Here is a 21,711-nt window from a genome sequence, read left to right on the forward strand (position 1 = left end):
GCCTTTTCAAACACACCAGATTTCTTTGCTGATGGTCACATCTACTTGTTGAACTCTACAACAAGGCCATTTCAAAGTGCCATCATTCTAAAATTAATCTGCTTGTGTCCTTTATTGACACTTTTGGGAAATGGTTGCGGTAAACCAAAGGGGAGCAAATAGAGAGAAATCTTGAGTTGAATGTGGTCTAAATTTTATGACTGAATGGTAAAGAGGGCTGCAGATTTAGCCTGGGTTAAACTACCACTTTGTAGGGGTTACTAGATTGGGACTAAAGGTTGGTTTACTGCAAATTAAGAATGATTCGATTGGATGTAAGTGGGGTTGAATGGTTAAACTTGGAAACTGCAGTCAATGTGTACGAAAATTGAGGATTGTTTTGCAGAAAGGGCCCAGATTTTATTGCTTTAAGTCAAGGCCTTTCAATCGATTTTTTGTAACAGGGTGGAAATCATCATGAATCTCACAGGGTTGATGTGAGTAAGGTAATAACCATCAGTTTTGAGTTGAAATTACCATGATTACCACAGATAGTCATTGCATCTCCCAAAAATCTTGTTAATAAACCTTTCCTCGAATAAAACCATGCCTTTACAGGGAATTGCTTTAATAAAACGGTTGTTCCACATAACTACAGAGGTTTCATAAAATAGACACAGCAGCAAAAATTTTATATTGATTATTATTCTTCCGCTAGTCCTTCAGAAACAATTGCATAAAGCCCAATAAAGTGGCTGCTGAGTGCGTAGTAATACGAATGCGGTCACAGATGTATGTTTTGGCCTCGTGGAATAGTTTCAAGACATTTAAAACTTATTTTAAATGAAATATGATTAACAATAGGCTATAATAGTCACTTTTAAAGCAGACAACGATTAAAGTGATAGTTCACCCAAATATTCTGTCATCATGTTTATTCAGCATCATGTCATGTCATACCTGTGTAAAGGTCAAGGACTTTTAAGTTGTTCTGATGAACACAGAGAAAGATATTCAGATAGTTTCAATTCTGTGACATCCATGACAATGTAAACGGTAGTCGACTGTTTGCTTTCCTAAATTCTTCCTAATATCCCACTTTGTGTTCAACAAAACAAAACAAAAATGAAGCAATATTTTGTTCCTACTGTGGCCGTGGATGATGTTAGAGAACTGACATTCTTACAAATATCTTTCTTTGTGTTAAACAGAACAGGTCTATTTGAACAGGTTTGAAACCACCCGAGGGTGAGTAGGCTATCCGATGGCAGAATTTTCATTTTGGGGTGAACTGTCCCTTCAAAGTGTCAGATAAAACTACATTAAACGTAAATAAATGTCAATTCGTTCATTGAATTCTCAAAATACAAGTTGCATAACTATATAAGTCATCAGCAAGCATCATTTACCGTGTTGTGAAGCCGGAGGTGTGGTTTAATTGCCATGATTTACGTCCTTTGCGTTTTCATTATGACATCGTTCGTCAGCGCGCGCGTGCCAAGATCGTAACCTCCATCCGTCCTCCTCCTCTTCACAGGTCTCCTCCTCTATAAAAGGAGCTGAGCTGACTCCACAGACTCAGTCCGAACCCAGTCTCCACATCTCGTCCGGGAGCGCTGCCAAACAGCCACAAATATTCGCACTTGTTTGACTTTGAAGGAAACTATTCCAGCTGAGCTCCTGTAACCTCTGGAGTAGCCTGCCTGTGGAAGAAGACATCTCTATCTAGGTAAACTGTGTTCCAGTCTCTGTATTAAAAAGTGACTTACCATTCCTAATCTACATGTATAGTTGAATGCATTTGCATTAAGATGAATTAAAGTTGTATACATCTGTTGTTTTTTAACTTGCTCTATAGTCCATTGATAGCAGTGAGTAGACATGCTGATAGCACGTCACGTCGTTTTGGATAAGAGCCTGTGCCTAATGCATTAATGTAAACGTGCAATATGATGTTCTGTGTTTATAAAATGAGGGTGTATGAAGTGGCAATGCATGCACAGTATGAGATGGGTTTGGACAGAAGTTTCTGAGGAACAAATGATATGTGCGAGACGCAACATGCCTGCCAAGCTGTCATATAAACCCAGTATTAGCTGTTTTTCTTTCAGCGTGTTGCACAGGAAAAGATAAGGTGTGCAGAACATTGCCTTTTAACTCCCATGATGATCTATTGGTAATATTTTGACTCATGCTTATGTAGACCAGGTGCCCGGCTGGCATTTTCCTGGCTGCTTTACCTGGCATGACAGTATTCAATTCGGGAGAGGGATGAAATGTTACTGGATGTGGAGCAGAAAGAAGGAACGAGGCGTAAGGCAGCTAGAACTAAAGCAATGCATTTGTTTACTCAGGCTTAATGTCAAAGCTCGAGAGAGAGAGAGAGAGAGAGAGAGAGAGAGAGAGAGAGAGAGAGAGAGAGAGAGAGAGAGAGAGAGAGAGAGAGAGAGAGAGAGAGAGAGAGAGAGAGAGAGAGAGAGAGAGAGAGAGAGAGAGAGAGAGAGAGAGAGAGAGAGAGAGACTTCATGTGTTGTAGGTCCTTATATGTCCTTATATTATGATTATTCTTATTATGTTTGAGACATTGCCACATTATCTGTAGGCTCTAAACAGATACTTGGACAGCAACAGTAAATTATTTTGCTAGTATTTCCTTCGCAGAGGGTCTTTAGCCGAGTTGGCTCAGGACTCGATTGTTTTAAAGTGATAGTTCACCCCAAAATGAAACTTCTATAATCATTTATTCACCCTATTTTCATTTCACACCTGTATGACACAAAATAAGATATTTTGAAGGATGTTGTGAACCAGGACCCATTTACTCGCATTGGTTTTGTGTCCACACAAGTGAATGTGTGCCAGCGCTGGTGATCAACTTTCTTTTGTGTTCTGAGAAAGAAAGTCATACAGGTTTGAAGCGACAAGAGGGTGAATAAATGGTGACGGCATTGTCATTTTTTGGTGACCTATCCCAAGTCTGCATCTCCAGCCCCCTCTCTGCATGTTACCAATGAATTATTTTTATCCCGCCGTTACCACAGAAAAGTACATTGGTAAACAAGTTTGAATCAAGTTCACTGTGTGGATCGAAAACAAAAGCCAACTATGACATCTTATTAGAGAAGATCAGATCAGGTTCAAAGCTTTGATCGTGTTGTTGAGTTGTATATGTGGAAGGCTAAACTAAATATTTGTATTATTTTCAATGAGTCTTTGGTGACAAACATTATGATCTAGAGCACTGTAAGAAATTACACATGTATATTTTCTTGTATATTAACCTTATTACTTTAATGTAAAAATGTATGCATGCATTTGTAAATTGTACAATGCAAATACACTTTTGTCTTCTTGATTTTGGGTTTGAGAACACCTGTGTGTGATTTGCCCCAAAAGGGACAAGCATCAGTTTAAAATATGAAAAGTCTGTCTTCATTTACTCATCTTCGAGTTATTCCAAATTTGTATTCATTTCTTTGTTCTGATGAACACAGAGAGAGATATTTTGTTGATCACAAAAGAAGATATTTTGGAGAATGTTGGAAAGGAAACAGTTCTGGGACACTTTTGACTACCATTGTCATTTTTTCTACTATTACAAGCATGTGTCCAAATATCTGTCTCTGCGTTCATCAGAACAAAGAAATGTATACAGGTCTGGACAAGAGAGTGAGTCATTTATGACAGAATTTTACTTTTTGGGTGAACTGTCCCTTTAATAAAGAAGCTACTGTATTACATTTTTGCATTTTCCAGATGCTTTTATCCAAAGTGATTTACAGTGCATTCAGTCCATACTATATATGTTTTCCCTGGGTTCGAACCCCTGACATTTCCGTTGCTAGCACAATGCTTAGACTTCAGGAACACAAAAAAGATCCAAACTATTCTCATTTACACTTTTCCCCATTATGTTTGTGTTGAGCTATTTTTGGAATATGGAAAATCAAAATTGCGACAACAAACGAAATGTCTTTTCAAAGCACTACAGTATTTATCTCTGTCACAACACAATGATGTGTTTACTATCTGGCGTTTGCTAATGCAACTCTTCCAACACTTATGTTCATGGAAACCATATTTCCTTCCAGATTTTTCAGACCAGAGGCCTGAAGACACGCTCACACAAGGCTGTCCACTGTAGTCCGTCTCTGAACCCGTCCACACCGCTGTTGTCATGCATAAACTCGTTCCCCTTGCGTTGCTATTCCTGAGTGCCAGGTTGGCAACTTCCCTCTTCCTGCCCGACTCCCCGGAGCTGAGGCGACTAATGCAACGTTACCAGGATGAGTCCAACGGCACAAATGCAGATGCACATTCACGCACCCGCAGAGCCATCCCCTGGTCAGATCGTGAGGAGATTTTGCAGCTACACAATAAGCTGAGGGGTGCAGTATACCCCACTGCATCAAACATGGAGTACATGGTAAGAACACTTTTTGACTCTCTTTGCGCCTTTAAAAACTTTACGATGTTGTGTACGATATGGCATTGAACAAATAGACATATACCCAATACAAGGACTCGCCTAAATGTCATTCAAAAACTGTTTTGTGGATCACAAAAGAAGATATTTTGAGAAATGTCTCTGTGGTTTTGGTATCCATAGACAGGACGTCAATGGGGCCAATGTTGTTTGCCTACCAACATTCTTGTTCTGCAGAAGAAAGATACAGTCATACGAGTTTGGAATGATGTGCGGGTGATAAAACGGTGAAAGAATATCAGTTTTGGGGTAAAATATCCCTTTAAAATAGCTGCTAATGTAACTAGAAGTCTTACTAAATCTGGTTGAACAGAGGTGTTTATTTATGGGTTTAGCCTGCAGAAAAAGAAATGCTTCGACCTCACACAAAACCTGAGCTTTAATCTGCAAAGTTAATGACACTAATTTATACAAATTGCATTTTGTGTTAGCTGCGGTCATCTTTTTTGATGCAATTAATATCTTAAGGTGGTGTAATTGCCAGCACTTACTGCTTTTATGGAAAGAAATGTGTTTATTTTACAAGTGTAGTCGTGTTTGGAAATGATGAAGTCATTGGGGGTGAGAGGGAGGGAGGACAGTCGTGCAGCCAGCGTGGTAAGATGCCTGTTTAAACGTGGAGACAATTATACTAACACTTAGATGCCTGCTGACACAGGTAGAGAACAGAGATTAGTGACATTACTGTTTATATAGACGTATTTGAGAAAAATGTCCTGGATAGTCAAGCTGCTTTTAAAGGTGCGGTTTGTCATTTTTGGGGAGGATCTATTGACAGAAATGCAATCAAATATACATAACAATGTCTACAGAGGTGTATAAAGACCTTATATAATGAAGCGTTACGTTTTTATTACCTTAGAATGAGCTATTTCTATGTACATACACCGCGGGTCACCTTACATGGAATTCGCCATGTTGTTTCTACAGTAGCCCTAAACAGACAAACTGCTCTACAGAGCGTGTTTTGTAAATACATTATCTCCTTCGGCCAATAAGTGAAAACGTGACGATATCTTAGTCCTGTGTCAGCCACCGTAGTGGTTTGAAAGGCAGGGGTGATCCGTTAGTTGAAATTCACAATCCCACCGCTAGATGCCGTTAAATGTCATACACTAGACCTTTAAGGTTAAAAAAGTCTCCGGTTTAGTCTGTTATTATGTCACGTTGCAATTTCTAAGATGCACAGAGAAAGGGAAAGATACATATAGGAAAGATACATAGAGCAGTCTGGTTAATGTTGTTGAGTTGGTGCCTTTGGAGGTTTGGAGACAAGCAAAGAATTTCTGAAGTCTTTGCCAAGCGTCAATGAACAAGTAAAGGTTTGAGAAATTTAGCAAGGTTGTAGTATGTGTAAGCGCTTGTACCCATCATGCAGTTGGAAATTTACTGAGAGCTCCATGGAGGTGAAAACTAGAATGAGTGTGTGAATGGACTTCTCCCTCCCGTAAGGTGGGGAAATTTGTTTCATTTAACCCTGATTGCCGGGGATTTACAATGGATGCCAGCCAAGCTCTGAGGTGCGTGCCTGAAGCCAATGTTTTAGTTGTATTGGGCCTCAATCCCAGTAGCTACCATAGTGAACACAGAGAGCAAGAGGACGGCTTAAGGAACTGCTCTGGAATTTACAATCAGCATTTCCAGGTTTTGTTAAAGTATCAACGCAAATGTTTGAAAATGTTGAACCTGGTGTGTGAGGCAGCGGTTTGTCGGTCTGATTGTGATATTTATGTTCTTTGCTTGTATGACCAGGTATGGGATGATGAACTGGAGAAGTCAGCAACTTATTGGGCGGAACAGTGCCAATGGGAACATGGGCCCAAAGATCTTCTCATGTCCATTGGGCAGAATCTGGCAGTACACTGGGGAAGGTACACTTTGAGTGCACACACACATTTTCCACACAAACACAGAGGTTACCCAAAGTCTTTGAAAACCTATGGAAAACCAACATTTTGAATTGGGTTTTTCAGTTTTGAAACACTAATAAAAAGCTTCTATATCTCATTTTTGGGCAAGTAAACTGGCACCCTACCCCAATTCACGATGCTGAATTTATAATAACAATTAACAAACATGTCAAATGTCCATTTGAACTTCAGCACACATAAAGACAAGTACGCAAAGTAACTTGTTTCTTAAATTGTTTTTAAACAGAGAGGCAAAAGTTGTGTAATGCAGCTTTAGCGCAATATTTTAATGTATTGAGAATGTACATTTTTGTGAGGACACTTAATGCTACACTACAGACATTTTGCTAAATGATGTATCTTAAAAACAATGAAATGTGTGGAAACATATGGCAAAATGTTAATGCATATATAATCTACTAAACACTGTTCTTTCCTCTCTATGTTCGCATAGTTCAATACTCAAAATCGTACGATTCTGTGTCTCATAGGTACCGCTCACCTGCTTACCATGTGCAGGCCTGGTATGATGAAGTGAAGGACTACACATACCCTTACCCACAAGAGTGCAACCCCCATTGCCCCGAGCGCTGCTCTGGACCCATGTGCACCCATTACACCCAGGTGGGTGAGAGAGACAAGTTGTACAGACAGTTTATGAACAATTATCCCTGTTGGAGTAAATCATGCTTTATTATGCGCCATTCTTGACTTTGTTCATGACATTGCGTGCAAAGGTATGCACATGTCAGCTCACTGTACCAGCCGTGTTTAACAAGAAGCTTAAAAAGCGCCCTTAAAATGTAGCATGTGGAATGCAGACCCGACCACTGATGTTCATTAGCACTGCATGCGGGCTCAGCCAGAGCAATGTAAACGTGTATTATACACAGGGCCCTAGAACGCATTTGACCACTTTAGGAGCTCTTAAAAAGCACACTTTTCAAAAACAATAGTAACAAAGATTTCTCATATAGTGAAGAGTGTCCACAGCATCATTTATTTAAAGGTCCAATGTGTCATTTTTGGGCCATAAAATATACATAAGAAGTTTCATAATGAAGCGTTGTTTTTATTACATAAAATGAGCTATTTCTATCTACATACACCGTGGGTCACCTTGCATGGAATTCGCCATGTTGGTTCTACAGTAGCCCTAAATGGATAAACTTCTCTACAGAGCCCACGGTGTTACGTATGTAAATAGGTTATCTCCGTCGGCAAAGAAGCGAAAATGTGACGACATCTTATTCCTTTGTCAGCTGCCGTAGTGCCTCGAACGTGAGAGGGGAGCGAGCATTTTTTTGCAATCCGCAAATTCACCTCTAGATGCTGCTAAATGTCATACACTGTACCTTTAAAGGGACCTTTTGGTTTGGTATTTTGTTATCTAATGCAATGAAATACATTTATAAATTCATTATTCAGATACTTAAAGGGTCCAAATACTTTTGTGGGCCACTGTAGATTATCATAAATATCTGCATGCCATTTTGTTCAACACTGTTTTAGTGGCTTCTTTTGCCCATTTTTCTAGTAATGTGGAAACTATGAAAACAAACTAGACGTGCTATATCTAACAGATGCATAAAGAACAGCGTAAGAAAGGGAGACCAACCAGCTAAAGAGAAACAATAACAGAAGACAAACAAGGATAGGAGAAAAAAGTTTAACAGATATAGAGAAAAGCTGAGCACTGGCCTCTCGTCCTCCCTACGTTTTATCGCTCAGATGAGTTTGTAAAAACACACGTTGGGCCCGCTCCCTGGCCTTCTGAAAGCAGGTCACAGTCTTCGGGAACCGTTCCCAGAGTCCTGGATCATTTTCCTGTTTGACCCAAATTACTTTGAACACACAGAACTCAAAGTTGCAGGGTCACCAACACTCCCTGGTAATTTCTCCAGGGTCTCTCACGTGCATCATGTGGGAAACCAGTCCGGATGGCTATAATTCTCCCTGCAGTACCAAACGATCCCTCAGGGATCAACTTGAATTTTAACCCTAGTGTTGTGTCTGGTTTGACCGTAGAGGAAGATATATCGAAGCGGGTTACTTTGCTGAATCACCGTCCCGTGGCCGACACCGCCTGTGGCCTTTTGCCTTGGCACAGGAAGCACATTCCTGAGAGAGTATTTGAGCGCAGAAGGGAAATAGAGGCTCTGCCCGCGCTCTATGGGACTGGATGCAAACCCACTGTGCAGTTTAACTGTATGTATAAAAATGGCCTGAATAAGCATTTCCTTTTCATTTAGCAGTCAAACGGTTTGGCCCGCGCAGACGGTCGCACTCGGTGAACCCTATTGTGCAGGAGGGTTTTGACCACGACTGAGACCAGGCATTACTTTGTTTGTGTGGATAAGAGTGGATGAAACGCACACGTTTTTCAGGAAACTACCCCGGTCACACTTGAGGTGCTTCTCCTTCCGCCCTAAGGGGCAGAATGAAAGTGAACAGTCTTTATTTACTGCCCCAGTGCTCCCATCAATCTACCGCTGCTGCCCCAGCGTGAAGATCACTTCCTGTTGGGCAACACTTCCTCCTCAAAGGGCAGTCAGTGGGGATTAATAATCTCCTTTATAGTGCACTATATCGGGTATCTGCTATTTTGTAGTGTATTCAAACAACTCATTCCCTACATTTGTTCACTACTTTTACCTGAAATGCATTCTGATTTTGAGGGCCCTATCGTACACCCGGCGTAATGCGGCGCAAGGCAACCGTTAAACTAGCAAAAGTGGATCTGCGTCATGCGCTTTTAACCATGCACTTACATCGTGAAAATAGGGCCCTCAGTGTGCATCCGATGTCTCGCTCACTCTTATTTCCCATGATACAATGCAAATCTGATTAGAATCAACTGGAGGAGATGAACCTTTAATGCCACGAATGTACATTTATACGCTTGTGTTTGTTCTTGTTAATGGTTATTTTCTACTTTTTGAGAATAAACAGATTAAACAAATAAACAGATTCAAAAAAACATTTGTTTTGTTCTCTTTATTAAAAACGAAAAGCTTACAATAAACGTGACAATAAATGTAAAAATGAACCTTACCATTTTATAAAACAATCCGTAAAGCCACACAGGTGTAATATAAGCGTTAAGACGGATGTCCACAACAGTACTGTCAGACGCAGGATATATTACGTCAGCGTCCGAAATCTTTCACTCATTTTCATTTACTTCTTCCCCATATAGTGGACTATTTAGCATTCTCTATATAGGGAATAGTGAACGAGTTAACAAGTGAACTGTTCTCGAATTCAGACGCAGCTTTAGTCTTTCAACTACAGCCATGAGATTTGCAGCGTTTATACATACACGAAAGAAATAGTAGTTTGTTTTGTTGGGTGGGTGCAATGATATTAGTGATGCACATCATTAATAATTATAATGAATAATTTTTGTTTTCAGCTGGTCTGGGCCACAACCAATCGCGTGGGCTGCGCTGTACACACGTGTCGAAGTATGAACGTATGGGGGGAGACCTGGGAGAATTCCATCTATCTTGTTTGCAACTATTCACCCAAGTAAGATCATGAACTCTTTGTGTTGACTATTTTGTACAGTTCACAAACAAATTCTGTCATCATTTATTCAGCCTCATTCAACGTGTATATGACGATATTTTGAGAAATGTGTCTGTGGTTTTGTGCCAATACAATGGAAGTCAATGGCGTCCCGTGGTGTTCTTCAAAGTCATATAGGTTTGACATGAGGGTGGATAAAGTCTGACACTTTAAAAAATTTAATTTTGGGTGAACTATCCCTTTAAAACCAGATGCTATGGAACTAAACATTTTGAAATTGAAGCCGGTATCCCCAAACACTGAGGCTCTGAAGTTTCGTTTTACAAGAACAAGTAAACGAACAATTTAGAAAAAGAAAACACGGACATAATTTGCTGTCCTTTTCCCGGCTAATAATTTAATTTGGCAATCAGGGATTGTTTACTTAAATCAGTCTTGAAAGTGTGTAAAGAGCATTTGAGTTATGGGGCCGAAGAGTTTTTTGAAGCTTTGCCTTAATTTCTAAAGTTACATTGAACCCGTTCCCTCTTCTAGGGGAAACTGGATCGGGGAAGCCCCATACCAACATGGCCGACCTTGCTCTCAATGCCCACCAAGTTATGGAGGAGTCTGCAGGAACAATCTCTGTTATAAGGGTGGGGATTGATAAAGATCATTTAACAACACAATTAATAAAAGTCTATGTTTAATTCATAAGTTTTGTTTTATGTTTAGGAGACTCTGAACGTCAGGAGACTCAAGATATGAATGAGGTGGAGAAGCCCCAGGAGCCAGTACAGCCTCAGACTCCTCAAATTAAAATACAGTCCAAACCTAAGAGACCTGTAAACCCCAAAACCTTCTCACTCAAGTCTACAAGCACCACCTATCTAGGTGAGTGACAACCTTTCAATTCAGATCACAATTTTTCCTACTATGTTTAAAATAAGTGTCTGTTAGATATCAGTTTCCATGCAGAATGGGTAACAAATAAATCAAATATACATTATGTCAGAACAGTATGTGTGTTTTAGGGCTGTCAACCGATTAATCGCGATTAATCGCATCCAGATTAAAAGTTTGTGTTTGCATAATATTTGTGTCTGTGTACTGTGCATAATAATGTTATATTTATAAACACATACACATACACATACCATACATGCATATTGTGTTTAAGAAAAATATCAAATATAAAAATTTGTAAAAGTTTATATATAATTTCAATTATTGGTAAATCTAAATAAATACATCTAAACATTTCCTAAATATGTTGATATAAATATATTGAGCTCCAAGAACACCTTTTTGCAAATCCTATATTTTCTTATAATTTATTTTCCGAGTGAATGCTTGTTTATTATTTATTTTTTAAATATAATAAAGCAACAATTTTCATGCTGTGTATTAAAAAAAGGAATACTTCTTGTTACCGTTTGCAGCCCAAAATATAAAGTGTGAGACGAAAATGAGGGACAAATGTAGAGGAGCAAACTGTAACAGGTCAGAAATAATGGAATTTGTTGTTTTCTTTCCAAGATTTGAAGACATGCCTTCAATATTTTTACCTTGATAAGTGTTTTTTCTTTTATAGGTACAACTGTCCGGCCAACTGCATGGACAGAAGAGGAAAAGTGTGGGGTACACTTTACTATGATGTAGTACGTATGTCACTGAGACCTAACAGACTTTCACAACCTTATTATGTAAATATATTTTTAAATCGCACATGTTTTCTTTCTAGCAATCAAGTATTTGTCGTGCTGCTATTCATCATGGTGTAATTGATAATAATGGAGGCCTCGTGGACACCACAAGAAAAGATAACATGCCATTCTTCGTAAAAGCAAACAAAAATGGCATTGAGTCCCTGAGGTGAGCTGAATATTGTGATTCGGTTGTCTTATAGGTCTATAGTATGTCTAATATTTCAGTTGTTCACTCTTATCTGTGTGCTTTTTTAGTAAATATAAACCTGGAAATGCATTCATGGTGTCAAAAGTGGAAGGTAAGTGAAAAATACAGCGGACTAACACAATAAAACACGATAACTTTATAAAAAACTTTTTGAAAATGGAGTTATCTGTTTTCGCACATAAACCCTTTAAATCGTAAACTCTTAAATAATGTCTTCTTCATTTTAAGTATTTATTCAGCATCATTTTGAAAGTCTTTCTTCACTTTTACAGTGAAACTGAGTCTCTTTTGAAGCTGACCAATCTTTTATTTTCCCTCTTTAGAGCAATCCATAGATTGCTACTCGACAGTGGCTGAGACTTGTTCCTTCAAGATGTCCTCCTCCTCTTGTCCAAGGTACAAACCAATCACTTTAAATACATAATTTCTTCAGTCAAGTCGTCATACTAACAAAATTCTGCCTCTCTTTAGAGTTTTCTGTCCTGCGAACTGCATAAATGAACCTTCATACTGGGCTCCAGTGGTCGGCACAAACATCTACGCTGACGTGAGCATAATTCTATATACTCTTATTGGCTGATCAATGTGTGTTTTAAGTTTGAAGATGATGGACCACCAGACTCAGTGTTGAACACCCCTGGGCACGATAAGGTCTCCCATACTGATAGTGTCCAAGCACCACCCTGCTTAGCTATAATGGGATGGTGAGAAAGACCTGCTGAATTTGAGTCACTGTGAGCAAGTTCAAGAGCTGAGAGATAGGAAATGAGGGAGAACAGACCATAGCAGTCAAGCACTTGCGAGTGCTTAAGTGAGCATGTTGCACTTGCGGTAAGGGTCAACCACGAGATTTGTCTGTGCAAGTTGTAGAGGAGATGGACATTGCCGCCACTAATTTTTCTCCTAGTGTGTAAACTGACCGCAGAACAGCAGATGTGTACGTGGACCTGAAGAGTTCAATTGCATTGCCTCATGCATACTTGAGGTCAGGGGTTTGCCTCAGAGACTACTTAACTGTTTAGGGAACAGCTTAGAGAGATGAACTTTACTTCAGATACTCACATAGTTCTTGATTCGTATTGGTTCACATACGATTCATGTACAGTCAGTTGATTATTGTCACCAAATAAACCCTGAGAAGGTGGTTATGTCTTGAGGTGTGCGGTTGCAGAATGGGCCGAGTATTCTGAATTCAGATGAACATGTTGCCTTTCGGTCCTCTTTTCTTGTTTCGACTGAGTACCCGCACAGCTGGCTTCAGATCAGAGCGCTAATTAACTCTCAATATTCTGTGCTTTATATTTAGTATTTTATAATGGTAGCCTTTGTTTAAAAGTTCACTTATGGAACTGGATGAGCGGCATCCAGGCGTGTGCAATGAGCTGTGGGGTTTCATTACTGTTGGTCCAGGTGAAGGACCGCAGGGGGCACCCGGGGTAATACTTCAGTTCAAAATGGAGGGAGACTTAGAGAACCAAAAAACATAGCACTTTTCAGCAATAGAAACTGCATGTGTGCCTATGTCATGGTCATGAATGCTAAGGTCGTCTGAAGAAAGAATTCAGGCCAACTTGCCTTTTCTGGAGCTCTTGAGCTGTGGTTTTCTCTTGTGTGTAATGCAGACTAAGAAGTGATGTCATTTGTCTGGGCTGCTTTAGACTGTTTACATATCAGTGGTGCTTGCTAAGACGTTGTGTCTAAGTTTGGGATTCAAACAAACCTTGACTTTTAAATAGAGATGCAGCGATAAAAAAATTCTCCACCGATACAGATTACACAGTGTAACAAATTGTAGTTTCAGCTTACAATTCTGTGGTGCTAATCATTGTGGTAATACTTATCATGTAGCATCAATGTTAAGTGTATATTTCGCTTAGTAAATCTTAAGCCTATATCATTACGATATATCCGTATATGGCAAATAAACAAAAACTGGAAAAATTTTCACAATTTCCAATAGTCAGATGAAACTCATGTGATTTTTCACATTACATATCATTTGTTACATTGTGTTATTCAGAGGGATATCTGCTGATACCAATTCTAAAGATTAAATGAATCTTACGTATCTTTCTGAATGTTAGTAATTCATGTAATGACTATTAATGTTGGACATCAAACTGGTAATGTTTCTTAACATTTTCTATATAAAGAGCACAATTCGTTGCATATACAATACAGTATATCCGCCGTGATCATGGGCTGTATTTAAACTTTTGGCCTATAACTAATGATGTGAAAATGTGCTTTTATCGACCAATACCGATTATTGGCCGATATATCAATGCATCTCTACTTTTGAGTATCTCTGATTGTTACTGAGTAACCACTCAATACGTCTCTTCAAAGGAACATTCATCACTTTTTGTAAATGTGTGGTTGGGTTTGTTTTGCATCCAATCTATGTATCTGTGCATTTTGATGATGCATGACCGTGTGAAACCTTTAGCATGAAGGTCAGTCGGATGTAGGCCAATGTAATAGAAGTGCACATGAATGCCCCTTTCTGAGAACTAAAAGGGAAAGCATGTCGACTAAAGAATACCTTTTTTGTTTCCACGTGTCCAGGGTTCCAGTATCTGTCGAGCAGCTATCCACGCCGGAGTGATCAAAGCTAGTGGGGGCTATGTAGATGTCCTGGCTCTGGATAAGAGGAAAAGTTACACTGGGACCATGAAGAACGGCATCCAATCTGAGAGGTACACGTCCTGTATCTCGATTCACCTTTGCTCTTCCTTCCTTAGCTTTCCTTCAATAACGCATATTAGAAAATCTCCATGATTGAACTCTCGTAGGGTCAAATCTATCCGTGGCACGTCAGCGGTTGAAGAGTCATGGTGTGGTTTCTCATTGATGGTGGACCACACAGGGACTCTTTGCTTACTCTAGACCAGCACTTCAATGCTGCGTGCAAACTGCTTATATAGACGAAATTCGCTCCAGTTTAATGAAATCTAACGCTTGAATTAAAAAACATCTTCCCCTGGCTTTTATCAAGTTGCCGGCCTTGACTGCTCAATGGGCGAATCTTAGTAAAGTCATTTACAAAGGGTTTAAAGAGATTTTCTCATGCTAGTCACACGATGGGGGAAAAGGGGGGTGGCTAGTTGTGTGCACTTTTCTGTATTAACAGGGATTGCTCTATTTTACCAGTGGATGGAAAAGTTGTCAGTGACTGACTTAGTGGTTCCAGCCAAGGGTAATTATGGTACGATTGAAGCCAACGGAAGCAGTTTTATTCCGGCACGTCCCAATACACCACCACCTGAAGGCCGGTCTGATTCAGAATAAATGGAGTTAACGGCCAGGCCAAAAAAGTGGTTAAAAGTCATGGAAGGAACAAGTTGAATGGAATCAAAACATGAAACAATGAGTTGGTTTGAATGTCCGTTTCCCGGACTGCTCTGAATAAAATAATTCTTGAGGTCGATTGGTGAGTTTTGACATATTTTGTGATTTATCAATATAATTATAATTACTTGGTGTTTAAGTGAATAAGTAGTCTCTGGAAACTGGAAGTTGCGATTTTTCTTTTATGCCAAAAATGATTAGGGTATTAAGTTGAGACCATGTTCCATAAAGATATTTTGTAAATTTCCTACCATAAATATATAAAAACTTTATTTTTGTGAGTGGATGTGGCAAAGTAGTGAAAGTAGCTTGCTGTCGCCCGCTCTTTTGGAATTACCCACTCAAGTTTGCTATCTAAAGGTTAGAGTTTATGCTTTTGTGTTTATCTGCTCTCCACAAGAGAGCATTACAGTGGTATGCTAATAGAGAGTATTAAAATAAACCTGTTTCTTCTTAGTGACGGCCTGCTACAGCACCTCTTATGGACAACATAAAAGGGGATTTACTCAATATTTCTTTTTTTGCACCCTTAGATTCCAGATTTTCAAATAGTTGTATCTCGGCCAATTTTGTTCTATACTAACAAACCATACATCAATGGAAAGCCTATTTATTAACTTTTCAGATAATGTATTAATCTCAATTTCAAAAATAGACCCTTAAAACTGGTTTTGTGGTCGAGGGTCACAAATATTAAAATAGGTTAATACATAAGTCGTATAAATCATTATTATTTAACTTACGTATGCTTGGCTGCAGAAGTATTTCTGTTAGAGAGGCCTTTTAGTTGCACTGACACATTGCAAATCCCTATTGTTTTTTTTCCTTTACATTTTCTTCTTAAATTTTTGTTTTATTTTTCTTCTAATCAGTTTTTTCTCTGTTTTTTTTAGTAAATCCAATACAGAAGGTGGTTCGTTCCGTGTCTTCGCTGTTAGAGAGTGAGTCTCTCGTCCATTGCTACAAAAGCACTCCTGATGGCTCTCAAAAAGCAGAATGTGTCAATGTGGAACGCAACCTCTCATCAAGAGACGCTTACATAAGAACAAAGGACCAGTTAAACTTTCCTTTCTTACTGCTGGTCTATTTAGAGCGTTTCCAAAAGTTGTATCTGTTTGTGAGTAATGTTTTTTGATGCAGTGGGGTAGAGATGATATTTTAACCGCGGGGCTGGTTTAATCATCTTTTCAGTCCATTTATATTTTAAATAATATCGTATTCAAAATGTTTAATGAAATAAATGCAAAATTCTCACGTCTATACGAAGAATTGATCATGATTACACTGTGTTTAATCTGTAAATAGATTTGTTTAATTTCTCTTTGCTTTCATGTTAAAGTTATTTTGGTTCTTTTTTCGTAACGGTGGTAGTTGAATGTGGTGTGTGCAGTAGGTGGGATCTGTTGAATATGCAGCGGGCAGACAGATGCTATGCAGAGTAATGGAAACGGGAAGGAGGCAGACATCCAAAGAAAAGAGATCTTTCCTTTATAATGCACGTGAGCTGTCCAGTTTCAACAATGCTCAGACATTATAGTTAAGGTGCAAAAACATTGCAACAATGTTCAGTCCCGGCAGATTCTGGAGGCACTGGGTTCAAGTTTAGACTCAACTGTTAATACGGTATCTAGATTTTTTGCTATTTATTTTATGCCTTTAAACCCCTTTTTGCAATTGCAAATTCTGTGGAACAGAATCATATATTTATGAATGTAACACAATATGTGCCCAATTGAAATGAAATGCCTTTTAACGTGTAACATGTTCCTGTTTGGTTAAATGCTGTATAGAGATTTATGTTTCATTTTATATTTTGTTTAAACCACTTTTATTCTGCAAAGTAATAGAAAGGTACTCAAGCTGAAAGCAGGAACAGTAGAGCATGGTTCTCAAACCTTTAGTAAGGCCCCCTTTGTGTAGAGTGCATTGCTTTGCGGCCCCCCAAATGAAGACTTATAATCTTAAACTTAAAATATTTAATGAAATCAAAAACATATTCAGTTATACAATGCTGAAACATCAATTATTTTGGTTGGCGGTACAGGATATATGGTAAATTTCTATATTTCATAAAATAACACAGTTTGAGAACCACTGCAGTAGAGCATTGGAGACATAAGGGTCTGCTAGAAAAAAAACTTTATAGTGTCATTTTTCTAGTTGAATTGAGTCTAGGATTTAGCATAGTGTTACCTTTGGTGTGACCCTTTCGTAGGCCTCCCTTCTTGCTGCTTTTATTCCTTATTTTGCCTTTCAGTTTATCCTTTTTTCTAATCCAATAAAATTGGTTACCTCAGTCCTGTTGCAACGTTACATTTAAGTATTATTGTGTTTGGGGAAATGTTTGTGTAACTTTTGAAAATGGTATTTGTAAATATTCTGGTTTTTTTTTTCAAGTCAGTGTTTTAAAAGTGTGAATGTGAACGGTCCGTGCCTTTTTAAACTAGAAAATTGTTCTTGCACAAGTTGAAAATTAAGAATATAAAAATGTATAATTTTAAAATGATTTCTGACTTTCGCTTCATGTATAAATATATTTATTTAGGGGTTTTATACTGCCTAATAAAAAGAAAATCTTCAATGTCGTTTTTCAATCATTTCAAATGACCACTTGAAATGGGAACCATATCAACAAAAATATCAAAACTTTCATAGACCACCCGAACACTCATGTCAACTCTTCATGCACCGCAGATATGCACATTATTTATCTTTTGCGAACATGTATAGTATTATGCAGATCTTAGGTTTATAGCAGGTCTGGGGTATGATGCAATGTGTTATGACCTGAAAGAAAGTCGTTTGTTGGAAGAAAGATACACTTGAAAGAACCCTGTCCAAATCCGAACCTAACTGTTCGTAGAAGGAACGGCTGTTCGTTTCCTTGCCAGACCATATCCTCGGTCTTTGAGTATGGATCATCTAAACATACTGAGATGTGTATTCATGCTCAAACCCACAGTGTTTGTTTAACTTATGTCCAATACTCATGTCTCCTGATGTCTTTGCACATCAAATCTGTCCTTTGGTATTCATGATTGGGAAAGGAAGGATCGCTTTAGGTCTTCTGTAAAAGTAACTAAACACTGACCAGACGCTCTTTTATTTTTACAACTTACTGCTTACGCACACAGACCCGTGTTTACTGAACAGCTGTTCTGGAATGGTGTTTAAGTGCTTCCTGTAAAAGGGCATGCACCCATTAGAGATTGCATACAGATCAGGTCTGGTCAACTTGTCTAAGCTTCATATGTGATTGTAACTGTTCTGTTCAGTTTATATGCGGGACGTAAATTCATTGACATCCTCTGGTGGTTGAGCTTAGACCAGTATGACTTCACCTCTTGCATCTTGTTTAAGGACTTTGCCAAGGGAAGATGACCCGTGGTGTCAACATCATTCCAATTAACCAATCAGATAATGACTTACAAGTTGAAAGCCACAGGGGTGTTTACATTTTTGACCAGGGTTAGGCATTTCTACACCATTGCTACCATTTCTCTCTCATTTTAGGGATAGGTTTTGGTTTGGTTTGGGGTTGTTTTTGTACAGAAAGATTAAGAACATCTCTCACTTGGCAAAAGCCGAGCGTATTCGAAGGCTGACACAGACACAAAAGTGATATTCTGGTAATGTCTGCCATACATATAACATATATATGTCTAAGTAAGTCGCTCCGGATAAAAGTGGCTGCCAATTTCCATATTCTGTTCAAAGAGATGAGGTGACAATTCTGAAATTCTAAAAACTTAAGTTATTAAATTTTTAGGTCAAAACAAATTAGCTTTATGAGTCAATTCAATGTATTAATTATATTGATTAGCTTGATTTTTAAAGTGTGTTCAAAAGAATTATGTTCAATTGACTTATAAAGCTATTTTTATTTAACTTAAAAATGTGTAGAAGCTAAAATTAGTGTTGTCTTTTTACAGCACTCGCCCTCTTTTCATTTTAATTTGTTTCATATTTCGTGTGTTTTGCAGGAGAATGAAAGTCATACAGGTTTAAAATGACAAGAGAGTAAATGATGACAGAAAAAAATGAGGGGTTGAATACACAAACACACACCTGTTCCACACACACATGACTAACCACTAACGTCAGATTTTCCCCAATCTTTCCCTGTTTAGATATATTCAAAGGTGTTTTCATCTTTCCCCTAGCTTTAACTTTGGTCCTACTTGTAAACATGGCTTTGTAGACTGTTCTTAAATTTAGCTCACTGACAAAATGTTAAATGCTCTCTCATCTGAATAAAAGCGTCTGCTACGTGAAAAATATAAATGTATATCCCCATATTCATTACAGAATGATATGTGGCAGATCCCTTTTCTTTCACTCTAACTGCAGTGCCCTACTTTTATCTACCATGACGGTAGAGCCATATACTTCCAAAGACAAATGCAATTATTTTATCCATTTTGTGTCTTGACACTTGGAAAATGTCTCAGGATGACTCACGGGCTTCATTTGTTTCACGTGTTTTGTTAACCAGCTTGCCGTGTTGCACGATGGAAACTATCTAGCCAAACTCAGTGCTCTGTGTATGTTAGCAGAACAAGTCTGCTTGCAGCTTTAGTCACTATAAGATCACAGAACGCAGTGACAGTTAGAAACCTTATTCATGGACAGTTAGAAATCCTCCAGGAAACAAGAGCCAGCTGGATTTTACTGTATGTGTGCTAGAGAGAAAAGTTGTAAAGTTATAGCAGGACTTGCATATGTATACATGAAGCTATAAGGACCGCTTGATGGCCAAGCCTGTGCCTATTTAAAAAATCTAAACAGTTAAAAATGCGTAGGTTAATTTACAACACAATGGTTGGTTTTGTGCTTATGTTACCCAACCATGAGTTGAAAATAACCCATAAAAACTAAAGAGCTTGTCAATCGACGTCACGCCGTGCCATATTTGTAGGTGGAGGCTCTTTTCTGCCAGTGAGTTCAGTTCAATGTTGTTCCGTTTGACTCGATTTATTCATATTTTACACCGCTCTAATTCAAATCACACCACTGTACCCAAAAGCAAGGTGAGAGCCGTAGTAAAACAAAACAATCGCTAGTAAACTACCTCTGAAGATGGCGGCGCCGCCCCAGCATGCAACACGCCGTGATGTCAATTGACAAAGACCAGACTTGTGGGTTTTGTGGGGAAACTTAAAAGGTTTTGCTTTAATATAGCCGCAGAGACAAATTTTCATTCCAAATCAGCGTTTCTAGATCTATTGTGGCCATTCCAGTCCAGTGTCTGTTGAATTCAACAAAATCAAACCTCACAATGACAGCATGACGAGACACATGAAAACTGGTTAAAATGAAGGTCATCTTTTCCTAAATACATGTACAAAAATTACTGTTGCTTTGCTTAAAATTCAATATGAACTTATTCGTTGCAGTATTTGAGGTTTGAAAAATACAGAATATCTGTTCTGTTATTTTGACCTGCGAATTTCTGGGAATAAATGCAAACAGAAACAATATTTGTATTTTAAATTTGGGAGTTCTTAGTAGTTCACTGTATGAAACAAAAATTACCATTATACCAAAACACATATCTAAATAGTACATTTTAAAATCAGAAAAACAGTCTCTGAAATGTTCTCTCATTTTTCTGGTGGCTTGTTTGTATTTAAAAACAAGATTGATGATTTGGCTGTGAGAAAGTGAGAAAGACCAGATCTAACATTTGCAAAACCACTAGATTAAGTTTAAAGAGAATTAATGAGTTCTGGAGAATGAGAGGATGGATGGAAAGGTCAGGATATGGTTCAGAACGTGCTATTGCAAATGAACTTTGTGAATCATTCTTTCTAGTAAAAACTAGGTCATGTGGAATGAGATACATCAGCACAATATTCACAACATGGCTAGTTAAAATCTGAGTGATCCAGCTGTTTCTTGAATTTTGTGATGCTCTTTGGAGACCTGGTAGGGTTGGAAGCTTGGTTCACCAGAAAGGAGGATGACAGAATTGTATACTTAAGACCAAACGCAAAGTGCGATTTGAATCACTTTGGGTCATTCTCAACCGTGAATTACTCCAAATATCTTTTGTGGTTTACAGTTACTTTTGGAAAGACACATTTTCCTAAGATTTGCATTTCTCATTTAACCACAGGTTTAGCGTACACGACCCACACTGCTTTTAAAGGGTTAAACCAGCAAGAGATGTTTTTGTACTAGTGATGGTCTGGTGGCTTGTTCTTAGGTGCTGTTTGATAGATGTCAGGCCTTTTATTGCCACCATATGCTCTTGAGATCCTCTGGCATCTGCAGGATTGACTGTAAGAGATCTTTGATATGGGTTTCTTTTAAGGCCCATTATAGTGTATGTAGAATTATGGTCAATGAAAAAATGATAGCTGTGCCTTGAAATCCCTATAAATGTCTGTATTAGTCACCTCACAGACTTCAAAGAATGCACATCGTGGTGAGTGAGTATCTAAACATGGTACTATCTAAGGCCGTATTATTTTATGTGTGTTGAGTTAAAAAAATTCTCACGCTTAGTGTACGCCATCACTGATCAATGATTCATGGGAAATACTCTCATGGCTT

General features: G+C 38.4%; 1 protein-coding gene across 1 annotated transcript; it reads left to right on the forward strand.

Moving 5' to 3' along the window:
- Window positions 1–1,559: 1,559 nt before the first annotated feature.
- crispld2 (cysteine-rich secretory protein LCCL domain containing 2) lies at window positions 1,560–17,733 on the forward strand. The gene is made up of 15 exons (XM_079466510.1): window positions 1,560–1,708; window positions 4,071–4,405; window positions 6,218–6,336; window positions 6,867–6,999; window positions 9,791–9,906; window positions 10,441–10,541; window positions 10,621–10,779; window positions 11,328–11,388; window positions 11,480–11,546; window positions 11,630–11,760; window positions 11,850–11,893; window positions 12,126–12,198; window positions 12,274–12,349; window positions 14,371–14,501; window positions 16,047–17,733. The coding sequence occupies exons 2-15, from the start codon at window positions 4,157–4,159 to the stop codon at window positions 16,096–16,098; spliced, it is 1,512 nt and encodes a 503-aa protein (XP_079322636.1). The 5' UTR covers window positions 1,560–1,708; window positions 4,071–4,156; the 3' UTR covers window positions 16,099–17,733.
- Window positions 17,734–21,711: the final 3,978 nt, after the last annotated feature.

This window comes from Barbatula barbatula, assembly GCF_947034865.1.
Source record: "Barbatula barbatula genome assembly, chromosome: 1".
In the NCBI taxonomy this organism is placed as follows: domain Eukaryota; kingdom Metazoa; phylum Chordata; class Actinopteri; order Cypriniformes; family Nemacheilidae; genus Barbatula; species Barbatula barbatula.

Bases quoted from the DNA above. Each gene is read 5' to 3' on its own strand.
- crispld2 (XM_079466510.1), top strand. From the start codon at position 4,157: ATGCATAAACTCGTTCCCCTTGCGTTGCTATTCCTGAGTGCCAGGTTG. The intron at 10,780-11,327 runs GTGAGTGACAAC...TACCGTTTGCAG, and splicing joins TACAAGCACCACCTATCTAG to CCCAAAATATAAAGTGTGAG. The intron at 12,199-12,273 runs GTACAAACCAAT...GCCTCTCTTTAG, and splicing joins TCCTCCTCCTCTTGTCCAAG to AGTTTTCTGTCCTGCGAACT.